We start from the raw sequence: 21,799 nt of genomic DNA on the forward strand, positions 1-21,799 counted from the left end.
TTTTGCAGCAGTTTTGTTTTTGACAATGTCCTATCCATATTTCTAATTATGTTGTCCACATAGTATTTAAACGCTCTGATTCAGTAATGTAGTTATTTCTAATCAGACACTAGTTTGGCAAAATAAGGGTTGAATATAATACTTCTTTCCTTTGTCAGTCATTTTTATTTCATAATCATCTTACAAGAGCTTTATTTCGTAATGGCCTTTCAAAAGGCCAAACAGACGTTAGAAGCAGTACTTGTGCTTTATCAAAGTTGTGCTTTTAAACAAAGCCTTAATTAACCTCTTCAATATTCTTTTCTTTTTCCTCAGACTCTTTTACTGATGTTGATGCAGATTTCCACGCTAGGGTGCCAGTGGTGGTGTGCAGAGAAAAGCAAAGGTCTCCGTTTCTTTAAGCTGTTTATCAGTCATAAAGTATCAGCTTGCCAAAAGCACTCTGTACTTTTACTACATCTTAATGTCTAATTTCTAGAATGATAAACTTCTGTGTGATTAATTTCCCAGGCTCACTGCTAGCATTCTGTGTATACTTTTGGCATTTGATGCAATAAGAAAAAATGTTTTACTTTAAAAAGAATAAAATTACTCAAAAGGAAAAAACACAGGAAGGAAGCATTTTGACCCATTTCAACTCGGTAAAAAACAACCCTATCAAATCAGACTTGTTCTAATCACCTTTATTTGCCATCCTTTTAGCAGCGTTTTTAATAGTGCTGAACATGAGTGTGACTTCACCTGGCCATCTCGCCCTTCACCTAGAAGCACTACCACTGTAAATGGGGGGTTTGTAAGCTGTAATGATTCATCATGAGGCAGCGGCCTCCAACTGGAGGAAGCAGTCTTTAGCTCTTACAAAGATGAATTCATGCCCTCATTTCAAACATTTTACAGTATTTCCTTATTTGTATCCCCCCCTCCAAAATAGTTTTAATATATGAAAACACAGAATGTTAGTTCTGAAAAATAAATTTTACTCAGGAAATACCTGCCCTATCTTTTTTTTACTGCAGTGACTTAAATGACCCATAAAGATTTATTGAGTTTTTTATTTTCATTTCTAAGGTATTTATCATCAGTGTAAATAAATTAGTTGTTGGTGCTGCAAGAGATACCTGATGCCTTTATAAACTTGATCTTTCTCTTTTTCCTTCCCATCCTCACCCTGTAATCCCACCAGTGGTCTTCTTTGCAAAGTGAGTGCAGGAAATGAAAATGCTTGTCTGACAACAAATCATTTAACTGCCCTTGGAAAACTAGAATCAAAGCTCGTTCCCTTGGTGATTGCGTTTAGATACTGGGCAAAGGTAGGTTTGAATTCTTTAAATGAATGAACACATTCTATGTATGCATAAACAGTATGCTTTGATTTTCACATGGTTCATCTAATCTTAAATGTTTGGATGCATAGTTATAGACATCAGGAGAGTTGGTATCTGAATATTGGAACAGAAATTTTAATGTGTACAGAAAGGAAAATACAATATTTTTATTTCACTGTAACAGTATTTCTCAAAAGATCAAAATGATTTACGGTACTTATTAAAATCAACTCCCAGAGTTATGTCCCAAAAGTTTACATTTTAACTAGTTTCCTGAGGTGATTTTTAGGCCCAGGAAATTTCAAGATAAAGCTCCTCATACTCTTTCCAGTAATACACCCAGAAACTCCCCTCAAAATGAAACCCACTGTCTGATACATTTCTACAGTATTTTAAATGTGGTATCCCAATTGAAATGCTCAAATAAACACGAGAGCATTTAACATTTCCCCAAAATGTAACGTCCCATCATGATTATAAAGTTGAGATTCTGTGCTTCATAGAGAAAAGCCAAAGCTTTACTGATTAAGACATGGCAGTAACATTAGGTAGCTCCTGTTGCTTGGGTCCAGGATGAACAGAGGATGCCCTACTCCTAGCTGGGTGAGTTGATAATTACAATATGCTGTCCTTTGAAAGCAGCCTCCTGCTTCATCACTAAGTAGGCCACGCTTTTTCTGTTGTTATTTCTGCTAGCGCTAATGAGTTTGCCTACATTCTCTCCCTAATCACCTTTCTGACTAAAACAAGCACTTTCAAGGTAATTGCTAAAGATGAGGGGACCATAAACCTAGGCAAAGCCTGCTGGCTTACAAGTAGAACTGAACCATTATTTTTACTTCATAAACAAGTGTTTGAACCAAGTGAATGGAATTTACCTTGAATGTCCAAAAAATGAAATATTATTTGAGGGCCCTTCACAAGTTGATTTAGTTAAAAAAAAAAGAAAAATTTGAAGTTGAAGCTGCCACTCAAAACCACAACATATCTTTACTGCAAAAGTATAAGGAAGTTTTATATTTGTCACTGTGGAGTTTCCTTCTGAGGAGGAAATCATGTGATACACAGAAATGAAGAAAGAGGTTTTAGACCAAATTACGTAAATGACAAATTGCTACAGAAGAATGCTTATCCTCTTTTCTCTCATTTGTAGCTTTGCAGTATAGACCGCCCTGAAGAAGGAGGTTTGCCACCTTATGTGTTTGCCCTGATGGCCATTTTCTTTCTGCAACAGAGAAAAGAACCCCTTCTACCTGTTTATCTAGGATCATGGGTATAAGACTTTTTTTGCTTATATATCTGATAGTGATTTCATTTCAGGGCCACAATCCCTTATGCATAATTTCAGGGTCCAGAAACCTAACCAGAACTGACATGAATTTATTAATCCTACTATTGTGAATATTCCTGTGTTTCACTGCTGAAATATTAACGGATTTGATTATGAGGTGCAGCCATGTGCTCTGCTAGCAACAGTGTTACTTTTCTAAATTGAAAAAAACTCTTAATTTGTACAACAGGTGATCTGAGGTTTTCAAACAAGAGAATGTGTAACTATATTAATTTATCACTTGGTATACATCTTCTTTGGGTACAGTTTTATAATTTGATACTTGAATTTATATATCACCTCCAGACAGACAGTAGGAAGCATTCGGTTCACTACAACTTTCTATTTCGAGTTTTTTTGTTCTCTTTATTCCCCGTTCCCTGTGAAACAAAAGAAGGTATAATTGTTGAGATTGCTACCCAATACCACAAGATGCAGAACCTTTGAGTAATCACCTCTTAAGTAATGTTTTGCTATAATCTTTAAAATGAATTAGGCCAGTAATGGGACCACTCTTTCTTTCTGGATAAGTTAAAGCTGAGCTGATTTATTCGAATGGTAAGATTTAAGAAGAAGCCATCTCAAAGTCAAAATGAGGTTATTCTCATCCTCTTGGAAAACCTCGCTTTTAATCTCTAGGTGTTTATCCTGATAAAATTTTATATGTACACTTGCTTTATAAAACGACTCACTTGGTGAAAGCTTACTTTAGCACAAATTTTCTTCCAATATGCAGGATTCACATCATTTAAGGAGGAAATGTTCTAAAGAAATAGTTCTTTATTATGGGTATATATCCAAAAAATAAGATTTTAAGAATTTTTTTTATACTTAATAGGTTGAGAATTAAACAGGGATCTGTATTTGCCAGGATCTGAGAGTAAGACTAAAGCAGAGTAAGTCCTGTATGAACTCTGTCCTGGCATTAGAGATTTCAGTCAGCTGTGTGTCCCAGTTGCCTAAAGGGAGCTGTCTTTGTTGTGCTTATGGTACTGAAATAAAATAATTCAGGTATCTTTGCTAGACTGCTCTCCTGGTCAAAAAAACGGGTGAGAGAACAAGGTCAACCCTTAGTTGATAAATAAGCCTTTTCATCAGACCCAAGTAGGGATCTATAAAAGTCTTTGATGTTTTATTTTCACTTTGATCCAAGGAGTCAGTAGTTTAGGATGGAACCAAACCATTTGCATTTCTGTATCAAAAAAAAAAAGCCTTGGAAGAGGTTGGATGTGTCGCCATGCACACTTCTGTCTTCATGAAATCTGCCTTTTCTTGTGTTCTCATCATCTCTAAAGTAGGCATCTGTCTCTGATGTGAGAATGCAGGGGTAAAGGTGCTTCTGTTTTGGTGACAAGATTCTCCTCATGATTTGCTTGAGAGTAGTATGAATACCCTTTTCTGTGGCAGTGTATATTATTTCCTTGGCAGTAATACTGGAAATTCTCTAAAGTAACACAAAATTTGGTTTTGATTATACCACTTGTTTAAGATTTAATGACAAAAATAAGTATGTGATTCTGGATTGAATTCTGTGGATCTCATAAGACAAACTCTACTGCCTGAACCAAAGTGATCTGCAGTTTTCAGCATTTTAAACTAGTCAAGCATCAATATGCTGGCTTCTGCTAGAGTCTTAGTCAAAAATATAAATCAAGTGAGGGAAAAGAAGTTAAATTTAGTACCTTATTCATGCCAGATATTTTATATCACTATTTTTGCAGAAAATCTGTTGAGATCTTCAAAATTATGTGCTTGAAAGTATCTTAACTATTAATGCCTTCAAAAACTTTAAAGCACTCTGTGTATTAGTCATTGGACTAGGCCCTGAAGGGATTACACAGACGAATAAGACTAAATTCTCTGTCAAGAGGTTTGGAGTATCATACATCTGTGCTCTGATCTGTCTGTTCAAAAATCTTTTAGCCATTCTCTTCCAACCTACTGAGATCTCTTCCATGTTGGAGATTATCCTCTCTGGCTTTTTACTCCCAATTAAAATTCCCATTTTATCATCATTAGAGTTGTGAGTGATGAATAGGTTTAGTCCTATCTTTGTATCTTTTATCCCCTACAACAATATTTTACTAGTCTCCTGGTAGATATCATTTGGGAACTTTCTTATTTTAGATTATAGAAACTTAACCTTTAACAAACAGTTATCTATGCTTTAAGGATGCCAGATAATATAGTAGAAGAGTAGTGTTAAAGTTTGGCAGCCCTGAGATTCATCCAGGATTTGCCACTTAAATCCTTATGACCTTGAGCAAATTATGTAATCTCTGGGCCTTAGTGAAAGGCCCATCTGAAAAATTCTCAAATGAGATCATGAATGTAGACCTCCTGGAACAAAGTAGGAGAACAAATGTCGTCAGTAGAAATTCAGGTTCCACTTGCATGGAGGCATGAACACCTAAACAAATTCTCAACAAAATTCAAAGTGCAACAACGTGAAGGCTCTGGAGACCAAACAGATGCAAACAGACTTTGGAGAGAAGCCAGAAGTTGGAGCAAGTGACCACAGAGTGCATTTCTATTTTTTGGTGGCTTTATTCCTAAAGGCAACTCTGGTAGAAAAACTTTCTGGCCAGAGGAATTAGGGCCACCAGGTAATAAGGGGGGAAAACCCTGGACAGGAAAGATACAGAGAAGTGGAGCCCAGAACACCTCTGACTGACTCCTGAATCAGTCCAGTGCATCATATAAGGGGCTTGGAAGCAGTCACTCCATCCTTACAGAAAGAAAAGAGCTGAACACACCGAAAATCAATGACTCTTCTTAGATCCATCACAGAATTGAGGTCATGGGGAAGACCACTGCCCTTAAAATTGGAGAGAGAGAGGCAAATACAGCGAATTATAACTTGTCAGAGCAGAAGCCCAGGAACAGAATCCTGCCACTGCAGCCACTACCAGGGTAGGGAAACTTAGACTGTGGTTCTGGAGGCTCAGTTTGGACAAGTTTGAAGGTGGAAAACAACAGAGGGACCCAGTCTCAGGGGGCTGGTTTCGTGAGTTTTATCTCCAGGAATGCCTACCAGGTTCTCTGAGTGAAAACACAAAAACAGTCCCCTCATGCATTTTGAAATTGTCCAGAGCATTCTGTTGACCTAAACAAAAGCCTGCCCTCAAGGGAAACTGTTTTACTGGAGCCTAACCACCTTGGGTTTTATCAGGACCTAACCAACCTGGGGAAAGGAAAAATATCCAGCTCCAACCCTCTGTAGTTTACGATCTTACCTCAGACGGGCAAGAGTGAGAAGCTCTTTGTGAAGGTCCCAGCCCAGGACCATAGGCTCACTAGAAGACTTTGAGACCTGATCACAGGGCTGTAGAATGCTTCGCCCCAACACACACAGGACTACAGCATCATTAGGCCACCTGTGTAATAATGAGATAATGGGACAGAAAGACTTCATTTAAAAAGAAATCTCTTGGGAAACCCCAAAACAATAGAGGAGGCAAAAACAAGGATACCAGAGGAAGCTACAGCCATTGGCATCTACAGCTACAGCAAACAGAACAGAGCCTAACTCCTAGCCAGATGAAAGCAAACCTCACACCAAAGACCTGTCTACCTCAGTTTCTTTTACCCAGCTTTCAACAACAACAACAAAACTATAAGGCATACTAAAAGGCAAAAAGCATAGTTTGAAGAAACAGAGCAAACATTGGAATTATCAGACCAGGAATTTACAAAACAAGGCTTAATATGCTAAGGGCTCCAAAGGAAAGAAATTGGCAACTTGCAAGAACACATAGGTAATATAAGCTGAGAGACAGAAACTAAGGAAGTAATCAAAAGGAGATACTAAAAATCAAAACTAACAAAAATGAAGAATGCCTTTGATGAATTCATCACGCAGCTGGACACAGCTGGGGAAAAAATCAGTGAGCTTTATTCAGTAGAAACTTCTCAGACTTAAAGGCAAAGAGGAAAGAAAGAATGAGAAAGAAATGGAACAGAATCTGTAAGAACTGCAGGACAATTACTAAGGGTTGTAATATACGTATACTGGGAATATCAAGAGAAGAAAGAGGAAGAAACGGAAGGAATAGTTGAAGCAATAATGACAGAGGATTTTCCAAAATGACACACTTATGAACCACACATGTGAAGCAGACTAAAAACAGTTAAGAGCCAAGGCTTAGAAAACTGAACTGAGATCAGAGCTGCAGTCCACCAGAGATACAACAGTCTACAATTTGTCCAACCAAGTGAATTACCTGTAAAACAAAAGTCACAACATGTTTTGGGATAACATAAAGAATCCAGAATTTTCACAGTACATTATTATATCACAATGTCCAGAATACAATACAAAGTTACTCACAACGCAGAGTCAAGAAAATGGGACACACTGTCAAAGGAAAAGAAATCAGCAGATGCCAAACCCAAGATAAGCCAGATGCGGGAACTATCAGAGACTTTAAAAGCCCTTCTTACAACTGTGCTCCACGAGACATGGGAGATACACTTGCATAAGCGAGGTGATAGAGGATATCAGCCAGACAATGAGGAAATGTAAAGAGAACCAAGTGGAATCTCTAGAAGTGAAAAATATATTATTTTAAATTAAAAAATCTGCATGGGCCTCATATCAGAATGGAGATGGGAAAGAGTAAATATGGAAATAGATAAACAAGCTAATCTGAAGAAGAGAAAGAAAAAAGTTTAAAATTAAAAAAAAACCGGGGGGGAAGGTAGAGCTCAGGGTGGAGCGCATGCTTAGCATGCATGAGGTCCTGGGTTCAATCCCCAGTACCTCTGCTAAAAAATAAATAAATGTAAACCTAATTACACCCCCCCCCCAAAAAAACCAACACTGAGCCTTGGGGACTTGTAGAATAATTTCAGAAAAATCTAACCTGTGGGTAGTTTGAGCCCCAGAAGGAGAGGAACAAGAGAATGGGGTAGGAAAAAAATATATAAAATTTCATAACTTTGATAAAAGGACATAAATTTACAGTCTCAATAAGCTAAACAAACCTCAAATAAAATAAATTCAAAGAGAAGCATGCCTAGCTCATCACAAACTGCTGAAAACCAAAAATAAAGAGCAAAACTCAGAAGCAGCCAGAGAAGCACCTTCTATAAGGTGAGGAAGATAAGTAAGTGCATGTCAAGTGGCACTAATTCTCTGAGGAGAAATAAACCGGGGTAAGAAGAACTGAGAGTGAAAGAGGAGGAGCTGTTTAGAGTGCAGAGCCTTAATGTACTCCTTACTGCATGGGTTACCTTGTTGAGAAGGGGAAGAGGCGTCCAAGCAGAGAGGGACCAGCAGGGGTCACCCCAAGCCACAGAGAAGTAGCGCAGAGCCAGATAACCGAGGCCCTGAAACAGACTGAAATTCACCCTGAGGAAGAAGGAAGCTGTTACGAGCAGGGGAGCCCCGTGATGTCTTATGTTTTAGGGTTACTCTGTCTGCCACACCAAAGAAGCAGTCTGTCTATTTGATATGAAATTCAGGACCCAGGATGCCACATCCCACCCCACCCCACAAGTCATTATGTACATTAACCTTTTTATAAGGGTGTGATAGACCCTAGTGTACCTGTCACAATGAAATCTGCTCACATCTGTTCTACATTTCTTAGACCTTTTGAGCCCAGACCATATTTTTAGCAATTTTCATCTTGACAGTATCAAAAGAAACACTTTCTTACTTTTATTGAGCACCTAATACGTGCCATGCCCTGTATCTGAATGCTTTATATCCATCTTTTCATGTCATAACTATCCCATGAAGGAGAGTAGTGTTATGCCTTTTTATAGGAAACTGAGGCCTAAACAAAATGAGGCCCTTACTGAACGTCTCATTTAGTACATGAGGGAGTTGAGATTTGGGCCCAGTCAGTTTTACTTCAGAACCGTGACCTTAGGCCTAAGCCATAGTTCCTTCTCCTAGACTATTTATTAAGGAACTGTTTCCAGAAATCACCATTTCTTTTGCAAATCAAAACCTTGTTTTTTACTTTAAATTTACAGATGTCTCAAAGATACTCCTTTTATAAAAGATACACAGTGAACTATAAGTATGTTCTCTTTTCATTTCTTCCAGGATTAATATGCCCTGATATGAAGTCGTTTCTGCCTTCTAATAACGTATCTCATTTTTCCTAGATTGAAGGATTCTCATTAAACAAACTAGGGAACTTCAACCTTAAAGAAATTCAGAAAGACTCTGTGGTCTGGGAATACACTGATGATGCCACAGGGGACACAGACACAGCAAAAGAAGAGGCACCCAAAGAAATGCCCGTTAAAAGGGGACAGGTCTGTTCTCTCCCATTTCTAGTTTTACCATCTATTTTTAATTCAGTCGTTAATTATGGAGTTTATGAGTTACTCGGTCTTCTTTTCTTCTTTCCTCAACTGTTTTAACTGTTTCATGGTGTTTTCATGTTCTAGACTGTTCAGTCCTTTGAATAGACGAGTAATAAGAAAAGGTCAAATTCAAATCACTGAATCCAGTTACTTACATGGTGTCTTCTGTGTGCAAGGTGCTGTGAAAAATGAGATTTCAAAGATAAACCCCTGTCTATCCTGAAAGAACTTGAGTCTAAAATGGTATTATGAGGCTTAAATACTTGAAAAGTTAACTAACCTCAAATTACTAAAATAACTATGAATAAGTCTTTGGTCTAGTGTACTTGTCCTCATTCCTGCTATTAGGGGTGGGCAGGAGAATTTATGCGCAAGGAGAGAATTGCCATTAGGATTACAAGCAAAAATCTGAGCAATATAATTATGCTAGTAATAAGAATAGGATTCTGCCCTAGATGGGTAAACGGTGCTTGGCTCCATGACCTTCCCCTTTGGGGTGAAATAACAGTCATATCCACAAAGTGGCTCTGAGACCGGGATTCTAGTCCCAGCTTTTCACAGACAAGTCCGTCACTCCTCTAGTCCAGTGGTTATTCATGCCTAAAATGAGGAGATAGTGGTGAATCACATGTTCTCCAGTTGTGTTTTCTAGAATCCTTGAGAGTTGAGGGGGAAAGGGTGGCAGTGGTGCCCTACCCCGGCTGCCACCAGAACACACCGCTTTTATCCGTTTTCTGGTTGGGGATCCAGTCGTGGCTAAGAGCACAGGCCGTGGAGCTGGAACATTGAGATATGTATCCCAGCTCTTCCACTTCCTAGCTGTGTGTCTTTGGGCAAGTAACTTAATCTTTCTGTGCCCCAGTTTCCTCACCTACAAATGGGGGTGATAATGGTACCCTCTCATAGGATCATTGGTTTATAGAATGCTTAACTCAGTGCCGAGCATGTGATAAGCACTCAGTAAATGCTAGCTGCTGTTCTTATTTTATTTGAAAAAGAAAGTGTTCTCTACATTAAAAAAAATAAAAACAGTAACAAAAAAAGCAGTTTAAGTATCACTAGTCTAGATATTTCAAAGGTCTCTTAAGTTCCATGTTATGATATTATGAAGTCATTTCAGTGAGATGCTTAAAATCCTTAGTAATGCTGAATAAGGATTATGGATAATGAGGTAAAGTTTAATGGAGCTTTCCATTTCTGAGGTTTTCTTTGTGTCCTCAACTGTAGTGTTTGGGACCTAGACAACTTCCATTTTTAATCAGTTTTGCTATGTAAACCAACCTGATGACTTTATCTTATTTTACAGAACCTTAAGAAAATCTCTTATTTTACAGAGGTTTAGTGAATAAATCTATGGTATTAATAAAATACCATACCACTTGTTTTGCAGCTTGATATAGTAAAGTGTAATTGAAAACAAATTGTATATATTAGAAGGAAAAACTATTCCTGAAAGTCCAATTAAATTCTTTCTATTTACACTTTAATGCTAACTGGAGAGATTAATCATACTGCCCCTTCTGAAACTGAGGTCTCGACAGTGTCAAAATGCATGTTGTGGTGAAAGAGCACTGCACTGGCATCAGGAGACATTGTTCTCTTCCGCCACTAACAAGCAGTGGGACCTTTGCCAAGTCGCAGACTCTTTGGGCTTCAGTTCCTTCTCTTGTAGCACATGGGAGTTGAGCTAGATTACGTCTTATGAGCATCTTACAGTTGTGACATTGTTTCGATGATATATGGATTTCTTGTATTTAAAAAAACTATATACCTAAATGAAAAAATGCAGAGAGCAACCGAGTCTGCCAGATGCTTTCCCTTGTTTCTGATTTAATCCTCATAACTATCCTGTGTTATAGGTGGTATCATCCCTACTCTGCAGATAATGGTAGCGACCATTTTTTGAACATGTGTGCCAGGCACTGTGCTAAGCTCTTTACAGACACTATCTCACTCAGTCCTCCCAACAACCCTATGAGGTGGGTACTGTGATCCCCGTTGTTCAGATGAGGAAACAGAGGCTCAGACAGGATCAGAAACAGCTAGTACATGGCAGAGGTGGATTTCAGAGCTAAGCATGTCCCACTCCAGAGTCGGTTCTCTTAGCCACTGTGCTGTACTGCCAATCTGAGAATGAAGAAGCTAAGTCACAGAGCAGTTAAGATCTGCAAAGTGGCAGAATCAATATTTGGACCGATTTTTTTCCTTTTCTAAGTTCTGTGTACTTTCCACCGTGTTATGTCACAGTATGTCCCAACTTGTCAGGAGTCTGTGAATGTAAAACTTGTATTGATTTCTGATATTTATTGATTTGATTTTAAAGTCGGTTGCCACTGGCAGACTCAATGAGCTTCTGTAGCTTCTCAGAGCAAATAAGAGGAGTGGTGTTCCTTTGGCTGTACACCTCTAGCTGCCACCCTCTTCTGTGTGCCTGACTGTGTAAAGTCCTCCAGCTGCTCCTGCAGGAGAGAGCTCAGTGCTGAGAGTAGCAGCAATCAGGGCGTGGTTCCCTCCACCTGCCATTAAGACTTCACGATTAGCGGTGCTGCCTGGTTTCATAAAACTGCCTGTCTCTTCCTCTGATAATGAGTAGATTTTAACTTACTCTAACCCATCAAATTCAGTGAAAGAATTCTATTTTCCCACAAGCAAAACAGAACCTAGAATGTGATTTATCTAGATGGATTGTCAAATTCGCATCTTTGCTAAAGTTTTTCAGATTTTTTTAATTTGATGCTTGAATAATCTCTGATTTTTCAGACTGTGCTGACATCTGAAATAACCTGTATGTTTTTTCTTTGCTTTTCATAGGTATCTCTAATATTTGATTTCAAAAACCAGCCTTCAGTACCCGTTGGGCAGCTCTGGGTGGAACTGCTTCGATTCTACGCTTTAGAGTTCAATTTGGCTGATTTAGTGATAAGTATCCGTGTCAAAGAAGCAGTGTCTCGTGAATCAAAGGATTGGCCCAAAAAGCGCATTGCCATTGAAGGTATCTCAGAATGTTTAATTCCTTTTTTTTGTTTTGTTTTGTTTTTTTTTAAGGTATCAGTCTAACAGCATGCTTTATATTTCGATCTTTTTTCAGCTCCTACATGTAAGGTAGGCCGGACCTTAAAAGTGAAATAAATAGCTAGAATCTTGCATGTGTTAACAGTGGGTCATTCCAGGGGATCAAAATGATCATCCTGGGTTTTTTAAGTGCTGCAGTAAGACATCTTAATTACTCAAGCAACTAAAATAGTGACTGGCTTGAGTCCTTATTTTCTTTGTAAATTGCTTTACAACTTGAATGCTTGAAAAGTTTTTTCCAAGTGATGTGTAAATATGCCTTTCCTCTTTACTGTTCTCATATCTGGATTTTTGATTCAGTCCTTTCATGGATTGGTGTTGATGTTTAGTTTTACAAAGGTTGAGGAAAATACTTTTTCTCATGAAAAATAGCATTCTTCGTTGGATTCTTCTCCATAGAGCAGAAGGATAGTTATTTTTGGGATATCTGTAGTAACCTTTAGAACTTGTTCACAAAAACACCTTTTCTTTAAAAAAAAAAAACACTTAGTGTTCAATGAGTTAAGTCTCATTTAACTGAAACCATTGTATAAAAGACATACTGATGTGCCCTGTAGACGTCATTAAATGGACTAGTTCTTCTCAGCTTTACAAAATCAGGAGGTGGAAACCCCTCTAGAAATCTTAATTCTCCTCCTTCAAATAATTTAAAGAACCTCCTAAATGGAATTCTCTTATATTTGCTTGATTTTTTTTTCAAGCTTTATATTGCATAAGAGAGATTTTTGCATTTTGCATAAATTCTGTGTGCAGTCATGGGGATCTCACATTTTTAAACCCTCCCCTGCAGTTTCTCTGGCTCAGCTCTTCTGGCCAATTGCCTAACCTGCTGGAGTTCTAGGGGAGGAGAAAAGATTGAGAGAAGTGGTGTCTCCTCCTGGTGCCTCCCTCTCGCCCCTGAATTCAGTCCAGCCAGTTCAGTGATGGGGCTTCCCAGGGCAGAAGAGTGGAGGTAAGCTCTACAAACCACAGGGCCTGGCTGAGTGGGGAGGCCGAGCACTCAGCAGAGCCTGGCGGGAAGATCTCACTTCCCGAGGGCATGACAGCCACACTGATGACATCTTTTTTTTACCTCCACAGTCACAGAACAGAATAGGGAAGGGGTACTGGTTCTGAACAGAATGGGTTCTTTCTGTAGAGCAGATGGTTAAGAAAACATTTCTTTTTGTTTTTAAACTATCTTCTTACTCCCCATCCCCAGTTTTTAAAAAAGCATATAAGATACATGGTAAATTAAGTTTTACTGTTGCTTATTTGTTGTCTGTGTCTGTAGCAGGCTGATTTTTAAACCATGAAATAGAAGTGTATGAAATGGTGGATCTTTTTTTTTTTTTTAATTACAGATCCCTACTCTGTTAAGAGGAATGTGGCAAGAACCCTAAATAATCAACCTGTATTTGAATATATACTTCATTGTTTAAGGACAACGTATAAATATTTTGCTCTTCCACACAAAGTTACAAAGTCTAGCCTTCCAAAGCCTCTGAGTGCTGTTACCTGTACTTCCGAGCATTCTAAACAAGTAGCAAAACGTGATCCAGGTGTACAAGTGAAAGGTGATAAACTCAAAAACTCAGTTTTGGCTCAAGGTCTTGGTGCTGCCAGTTCAACTGCAAACACCTGCAAGGCACGGCCACTTACTCTCAAAGAGACAGCTGAATGCTTTGAAAGCCCATCAAGAGAGGAAATGGGAAACACACGCATCTGTGTCCACCTGGAAAACTCAGACGGTATGAAGGCCGAGGTCAGTTGTGATGACTCTGAGGATGTTAAAGTGCAACATCAAGAAACAGGAAGTAAAAATGAGGACAAAAAAAGTGGGAGGGAGGGCATGCATCCTTTGACAGCTGATGATCAAGCTGTAAGTAGTAGCAAATGTGGGGAGCTTGCCACCTGTGGCAGCACACGAACTAATGAGACAGGCAGCACTTTGGGTTTGGAAGACTTCAGAAATCCTACAGCCAAAGAGTGCAATGACAAGGCTGGTGCCGAAGCAAGCATGGAAGCTACTGATGAACTCGGAGACACTCTAAGCCACTTTACCCCTTCGAGACAGGGCCGGATGTCAGGAATCATTCACTCTGATGAAGAAGAGGAAGAAGAAGAGGAGGAGGATGAGGAACCCGGGCTCTGCATTTCCCGAAGGGAAGAAGAGGATGGCATTGCTAATGAAGATGAATTGGACAACACCTACCCCGGATCAGGGGATGAGGATGCCCTGTCAGGAGAGGATGAGGAATTAGGTGGGTCTGCTAAGTCTGAAGACTTGAAAGAATGTGGAAAACATGCGGATGAAGCTCTACTCACGGAACTTAATAAAGTCAGTCTTAAAGAAGGAAATGTATGTGAGGAAAATTCAGCTGTGGATCTGCCTGATTTCTTCTATGAATTTAGTAAACTCACCTTCACCAAAGGCAAGGTAATCACGCTGCTCCTAGACGTGGTGCTAGGAGACTTGAAGCGGTTTTAATGCATGTCATTTTGATTTTGGCGTACTGAAGCGGGGCTCTCCTGGTTTGGTAGTGGTGAACAAGTTGGTCATTCGCTCCAGTTCAGCTGCTAGGTCCGCTTCCCTTCTTAGCCTCTTAGGAATCTGCATAGGAGAAAAGGAATGCTGTTGGTAGTAATAATAACAGCCTTTTCTCTGAAGTAGACCAAAAGGGTCAAAAGGGTATCCTTATCTGAGAGAGTTTGGAGTAGCCACACATTATATTTTCATTCCTTGGGAATGTGATGAGTAGAATGTGTACTTTTGAAAAAAGATTCAAGACCCCTTCATTTGGCGAATAAAGTTTTACCTTAAGTCTTGTTCTGCTTTGCCGCCTTTCTGCAGTCTCCTACAGTAGTATGCAGTTTATGCAAACGAGAGGGTCATCTAAAGAAGGACTGTCCCGAAGACTTCAAAAGAATCCAGCTGGAACCTCTGCCACCGTTAACACCCAAATTTTCAAATATCTTAGATCAAGTTTGCATTCAGTGTTATAGTAAGTTATTAACATTTCTTTTGATTTGTCAAAATATAACATTGACATTTTCTTAAGAGTCATCTGAATGACTAACCAGTTAGCTTCGTTGTCGGGGCTAAGTCTGTTCCATTCTCCGTTGTATCCACAGTGCCCAGTGTTTCCTGTTCTATTTGGGATGTGCAATAAATAATTGTTAAAGACAGGGAGAGGGAGAATCCTTTAAGTCTGAAGACTGGAGTACTATCACTTCCCAACTGGTTTTCCTTGAAATGTATTTTTAGATTCCATTAATAGTATTTCTCAACAAGAAGTATTCCACAGGTCAAGTGGGGAATAGCTCTACTTCCTGCCCCCTCCCTTAGAGATTCACAGGGGCCATTAGCATAATAAAGGCTCTGAGAAATGTTACAGTAAAGAGCTTATTTACTCTTTAACTTTTTCAAAGTTTGAGCATAGAATACTCTTTAATTAATGCTAGTCAATAACCTTCAGAACAGCCCTGTAAGGAACACCAGTCTTGGGAAGTGTTGATGCACAGAGGTTTAAAGTTCTGCAAGGAACAGCATTTGATGGGGAGGCATGCAGGACGTGCTGCATCACATTGCTTCATCTTGGCATGTCTGCCTGTGCCAGAGGACACTCGTCCTTAGTCAGGGACTTCTTTTTTAAACCTCTGAAGATTATGAGCTATGAAAGGAAACTATTGGTCCACCCTAGAAAGAAAACATATATGCACATGCTTATTAACCATTGTGTCCATCCTCTGGGGCAGTCCACTGAAGGCTGCCTTCATAGGGCCCTGGGTCTGAAACCCAGGAGCGGAGCCCTTTCTCAGACTAGTTTCCACCTCAGGAGCAGTTCTTGCTGATAAACTCTTTCAAAAAGGCATCTTTATTTTACATCGCTTAATGCCATCTACTGAGAAGACACACAAAATTTAGGGTTTTCTTTGGGGGTTTTTTTGTTGTTTTTTTTTTTTTTTTACTGTGTTAGGTTTTATTTTATTAAAAAATTTACTTTTTCAGAGAACGTGAACAATCTTTGTTTCTGAATGTTTCTGTTTATTTTAAACAGAGGATTTTTCTCCAACCATTTTAGAAGATCAGGCTCGTGAACATATTCGGCAAAACCTAGAAAGTTTCATAAGGCAAGAGTTTCCAGGTAAATAATTTTTTAAATCTTAAAAAAAAAAGAAAAGGTAGTGTGACTTTCCTTCAGAATGAGTACATGTGTTACGGGCATATTGATTTTAAGGCTAAGCAAGCAGCCTGGCAGTGATGGTGGGGACAGGGCTTCAGTTATTTTGTAATAGTCCTAGGGTGGTCTTTTGTCAGCCCAGTCCTAGTTTGCCAACAAAGATGGTGTTGCGTTGTAGTATTTCTCTTAGCAGATGCCACACATGAACTTCATATAGTGTAATGTTTCGAGTCAAAGTTCACGCCTCTAAAAAGTGAATTTATTTAGAAAGTAGCAAGCTCACATGATTAAATTTGGTGAGGCGATCCACGTTTTCCTTAAAACGTCCTTGCATTTTAGAATAAAGTGGCACTTAATAATTCTTCATGTCTCCTGCAGCTTGTACTTATTTAAAGTAAATTTTGGAAGGAAATAATTTATAATAAATGGTTAATAAGAGAACATAATCATAATGAGATTATTATAGGACAGTTAACAACTGAGTTGTTTTGGTTTTTTTTTTTCCCCCTCTCAACGGAGGCACTGGGGATTGAACCCAGGACCTCGTGCACGCCAAGCGCATGCTCTGTCACTGAGCTATACCCCCAGCCCCCAATAACTGGGTAGTTTTGATTCATGAGAGGGTCATTTTGATCAGAAAATGAAATATACTCAGGTAATTAGTTATTACTTTTCATATATCCCTAACAGGAACTAAATTGAGCTTGTTTGGCTCCTCCAAAAATGGATTTGGGTTCAAACAGAGTGACCTTGACGTCTGTATGACAATTAATGGACTTGAAACTGCTGAGGTACAGTGACCACGTGAAACTTACATTTGCTGTGGCAGTGTGATTTGGCAATCTTGACTGACAGTACAGCGTGGTATATTCCAAATTTATCAGGGCATAGCATGTGAGCGTGCCATTTGGCACAGTCTGTCTGGCCAGATACATCAGAAGTCTAGAGCGGAGTGTGAGGAGTAGAAAGGCTTGTGCTTACAACATGAGTGCGCGGTGGATCTGAAGGCGACATCCAGGAGTGCAGGAGGTCAAAGCAGCCTCTCCAGTATCCCACTGACATGACCACCAGGCTGACTCGGGTGCACGAACACACCCACGTAAGGTTTTCTAAAAAGCGTTTTTAACAGGCAGGCAATGTGGTTCAGTGATAAGGGTGCTAAACCTAAGAGTCCAGAGACCTGGGTTCAAGACAGACTTTGGGTTTCATCAGTCCCTAAACGTGTGGTCTTTGGTTGATAATCTCTAATATGGAGATGAGATCCTCTTGCCTCAGGAGATTGCTGTGCACCTCAGCCTGGATCACGTATGTCAGGGTTCATGAAACTGGGGCCCACTGCCTGTCTTGTGCATATCAGTCTTACTGGCACATAGCCATACCCCTTCACTTCTGTATTGTCTGCATCTGCTTTCACTCTGTGACTTCAGGGTCGAGTCCTTGCAACAGGCCATGTGGCCCGCAAAGCAGAAAAGGTTTGCTGGCCCTGATGGATATGAAGGCATTTATTAAATATAAAATACTGTGAAAAGGTATAAAGTCTGAGAAGTACTGAGTCCGTCCCCCCTTTTTTTTATTTATAGTAACAATGGAAATGGTATATATCCAAATGAGCGATGCTGCTGCTGCTCAGGATCTTTTTATGCCTTTTCTGAGTTAAGTCTTTGTCCCTTGAGGATGTATCTGATTTGGGAAAACAGCCAGAAGTTATCTAGCATGACTTTGGTGAATAAGGTGGATAAGCAAGATTGGGTCCAACAAGTGGAATGACCTGATTGTGTATCAGCTAGGTTGAATTTTTACGTGAGTAATAAACTAGTTTTGAAAGCATTTCTAAAATAAAATTCTAAATATATTCTGGGATGTGTGTAACCGTCCAAAGGGCTTAATGTTGAAGAAGATCAGCAGAAATGTTTTTAAATATTTGAAATATTATTCTTATTTGTTATATGACTTTCTTTTGGGAAATTGTATTTTTGACTAGTCCTATGGAGAAATAATCTGAGCTTAATCACTCTCCACAGCAGTTCATCAGCTTTTAATTAAACTATAACGAAGGCCTACCCAGAATGAATCAGACAGGCCACAAAAGCTCCCTCTTACTGATTCTGTCTGTCACATAGAGTACTTCTGAGTGACATAGTTACATAGAGGGAACAAATGGAGGTCCTCATTGGTTCAAAGATTTTTCTGGGGACCCTGATTTCAGCCTTTCTTGTGCCTCCAGGAGCAATTAGTAAGTAGGGTGTATGGGGTTTCCATATTCTTAGGATATTATTCTTAGGAAAAAATGAATACAGAACAAATTCAAGTTAATTTCATTATTTCTGGAGGAAATGGAAACTATAACCATTTTAGGAACCTGTCTTCCGTTTTTGATTCAGTAGTTTGTATCATTTTTGTTGCAGGGGTTGGACTGCGTAAGAACTATTGAAGAATTGGCAAGAGTCCTCAAAAAACATTCAGGTACCTCTATAAACTTTTTCTGAAAAATATTTTTGTCTTTTTTGTTAGTGTTTTGCATGCTTAGAATTTACTGATGCCAGTGAAACCGTGTAGTGGCTCATACAGCATATTTATGGTATTGGTAGCTTCAAAAGATCTTGTGTGATTATGTATGAAAAACTGAAGAATTGCTTATAATTTGTGTGCATGCTGTTGCCTCAGGCAATTTTATTTCAAGACAAAGCATATACCATACTCGCAAAAAATTTTGGGAATCATTTTGACTTATCAACATTGTATAAATCAGAGTGTAGGGGTTTGTTAGCAGTGATGTGAAATACAGTGAAAGTGTAGTGATAGGTTGTGCTTGCAGCTGTTCAACAAGCTGTATGTGACCTGAACAAGTACTTACAGCTGTAAAATGTGTAGATTCTATAAATCGTGCACAGAGCTGAAGTGCCATTAACATATCCTTCTGCCTCTCTCTGTCATAGGCAGCTATGGATGCTATAAACAAGTGAGAATCTTCTTTTAAAATGTGGTTCAACAAACTTCTGTGCTAAGAGTTGAGAATCAAAGTGAACATGATATGGTCCTTGCCTTTATGGAACTTAAAATCCATGGACCATCCATGAAAAGCTTTCTTATATCTCAGTAGAGAGTAGACTTAAATTCACAGCATGGGCATGCACACATATACCACATAAGTATACACCTTGAGTGCCCCTTTTCTTTGAACTTTTTATTTCTAGGAGTTTAAAAAGGATACCATGTTTTTTAAACATTGGGGGATAAAAGTCTTAAGTTTGGTTTATTCCCACTGAAAATCAACCCAGTTCATCAGTATTTTTTTTTTAATGTGCATCAATATAATTTTTTGGTCATTGAAATAAACGTTTTAGGAATTTCACCTCTAAAGATTGTTTGCTTTTTTTTGTTTTTGAAGATTAGGCAAAGAAACTAAATTGGCTAAATTTTTGTGACCTATTATTTAGTACTGAGCTAGATTTTGACTTTTGTTTTGTTTTAGTTTTGTTCTTTTAATGGAGGTACTGGAGATTGAAACCAGGACCTCGTGCATGCTAAGCATGCGCTCTACCACTGAGCTACTCCCACCCTCCTGATATTAACTTTTGATTTTGAAATCATTTCAGACTTAAAGGAAAGCAGCAAAATTGTATAAAGAACTCTGCTATCCCTCATTCAGATCCATCAATTGTTAACATTTTTACTACTACATTTGATTTATCATTCTATTTCTTGCTTACTCACAATTTTTTCTGTACCATTGAGATTAAGTTGCAAACATCACATCCCTTTCCCTAAATACCTCAGTGGGTATTTCCTAAGAATGAACCATACTAAAAACAGATCATTTTTGGACTAGAAATGACTTACACATACAGATTATAACGTATAAGTGATGCAGTGTGCATGGAACAAAAATTTAATAATAGCTAGAGGGCTGTGATTAAGAAAGCACCTTCCCATGTATTTTATTGGGTGTCTGCTATGTGCTCGGCATTGGTCTTGGGCACTTAGAGATGGTAGAAAAAGAAGTCTAGACAGGTCCTTCCTTTGACAGCTTTCAGATCTTAAAAAAAAGTAAAGTAACCTCACAGGCTATGTAACAATGTATCGTAGTATTTATTAAAGTGAATCATAGACACTACAGTAAGTATTAAATAACTTCTGAGGAGGGAGAGATTCTGTGAATGCGTAGGGGAGGTTCACTGAAGAGCTGGGCTTGTTCTGATCTCAGGTGATGATGAACATGATTTGAAAGGGATCAGAAGAGAAGTCATTCCTGAGATGGAGGGATGTGCGTGTGAGAATCACTGTAATATATTTTGGAGGACGATGAGAAGATTGGTACATTAAGAGAGGAGTTTCAAGTGGGAACTATTAGGAGATAAGGCAAAGTCTGTTGATATTTGGAAGCCACCAAACATTCTTCAGGAGGAGAGAAACCCAATAAAAGCAAAACTTAAGCTTTGTAAGCAGCTGGTACAGTCTCTTAGGGAAGGCATAATCTAAGTGACAGGGCAGAAAGACCTTTACCAGGTGCCAGTAGTCCTAAAAGGAAAAGGATAGGAGAGATTCCAAAGAGAAATTCCCTAGATACCTGCAAGTAAGAAATAAGGGTTCAGGCTGCTGTCTGGGTTCATGAGAAAGGGAAATGTTCGCAGAGAGCACCAACTGGAGGTGATAGTTTGCCAAGAAGGTATAACTCCCAAGAGTTAACAGTCTAGGAGGCAGAAACACAGAGTTGTCAGGATTGAAGAACAAAATAAAACAGTTTTTTATTGAAAGAAAGAAAGAGAGACAGAGACCAAGAATTCCAGGGGATCATTTGAGAGAGGTTGAAAGCCAAACTTCAATTTCTGAGAGTAGACATTAAGGAAGGATACTTAAAAAGGAACTGTTGGAGTGGTAAATTAGGAAGCAGGATGATATGCTGTGATGAAGTCCTAGAGGACAGGCATACAAGTGTCATAATGGTTAGCAGTGTCAGATTCTAGAATGGGATGGAGATGGAAAGAAAGGATATGTTTTAGGGACAGTAAAGCAAAATAATTGGTGAGGCTTCTAGAATCAGACTCTGGTTCTAGATCTTTGATCTCCATTTGCTGGCTGTGTGATTCCCAAAAAGTCACTCAACCTTATTATAAGCACTCAGTTTCTCATCTGTAAAGTGGAGCAACAATAGTAGCATTTAAGATTAAGAAAGGTAGTACATTAAACTATGCGGCCTGACATAATGCTGGGTATTATTCAGTAAATATGGGCTTCCTTGCTCCTCCTCCCCATCAGTATAAGTTACACTTTCTCCATCTCCCACGCAGAACTTTTGCTGAAATTTCTTTCATTGATGTACTTTTCCCCTAAATTCCAGATCACTAGGTACCTACCTTCCAGATATTACCACTTAACTCTCTCAGAAGAACTCAAACCCTAGCATCGCAAAATGAACTCACCTTTCTCTTTACCACCTTGCTTCTGCTGCAGCCACCCCTACCTGCTCTTCCTCCTGAATCCTCATTCTTGGTTGTTGACATAAGCATCCGTAGAATCACCAGAATGAATGAGGTGATAATTAATCAGTCCTGGAGTAGGTTCAGTAGAAGGTTAGAGTCAGCCTT

General features: G+C 39.0%; 1 protein-coding gene and 1 long non-coding RNA gene across 10 annotated transcripts in view; one reads left to right on the forward strand and one right to left on the reverse strand.

Moving 5' to 3' along the window:
• Positions 1-21,799, forward strand: part of TUT7 (terminal uridylyl transferase 7) — a 58,153-nt gene that overhangs the window by 12,432 nt on the left and 23,922 nt on the right. For all 7 annotated transcript variants that reach the window (XM_072959183.1, XM_072959186.1, XM_072959187.1 and 4 more), the window contains 10 exons: positions 316-385; positions 1,184-1,310; positions 2,479-2,598; positions 8,776-8,928; positions 11,791-11,971; positions 13,395-14,470; positions 14,885-15,035; positions 16,092-16,178; positions 16,905-17,005; positions 18,620-18,677. In XM_072959183.1, coding sequence (XP_072815284.1) covers positions 316-385; positions 1,184-1,310; positions 2,479-2,598; positions 8,776-8,928; positions 11,791-11,971; positions 13,395-14,470; positions 14,885-15,035; positions 16,092-16,178; positions 16,905-17,005; positions 18,620-18,677 — 2,124 coding nt within the window. The remainder of the gene's footprint in view (positions 1-315; positions 386-1,183; positions 1,311-2,478; positions 2,599-8,775; positions 8,929-11,790; positions 11,972-13,394; positions 14,471-14,884; positions 15,036-16,091; positions 16,179-16,904; positions 17,006-18,619; positions 18,678-21,799) is intronic.
• Positions 2,961-21,700, reverse strand: LOC140695969 (uncharacterized). Of its 3 annotated transcripts, none has more exons than XR_012071840.1 (3): positions 21,635-21,700; positions 14,455-14,644; positions 2,961-3,035 (listed from the first exon to the last, which is right to left on the reverse strand). It is a non-coding gene; the product is annotated as an uncharacterized lncRNA (long non-coding RNA). The 3 variants fall into 3 exon arrangements; XR_012071838.1 differs by lacking the exon at positions 2,961-3,035 and adding an exon at positions 3,767-4,099; XR_012071839.1 differs by lacking the exon at positions 2,961-3,035 and adding an exon at positions 5,917-6,032.

The sequence above is a fragment of the Vicugna pacos genome, chromosome 4 (genome assembly GCF_048564905.1).
Source record: "Vicugna pacos chromosome 4, VicPac4, whole genome shotgun sequence".
NCBI lineage: Eukaryota > Metazoa > Chordata > Mammalia > Artiodactyla > Camelidae > Vicugna > Vicugna pacos.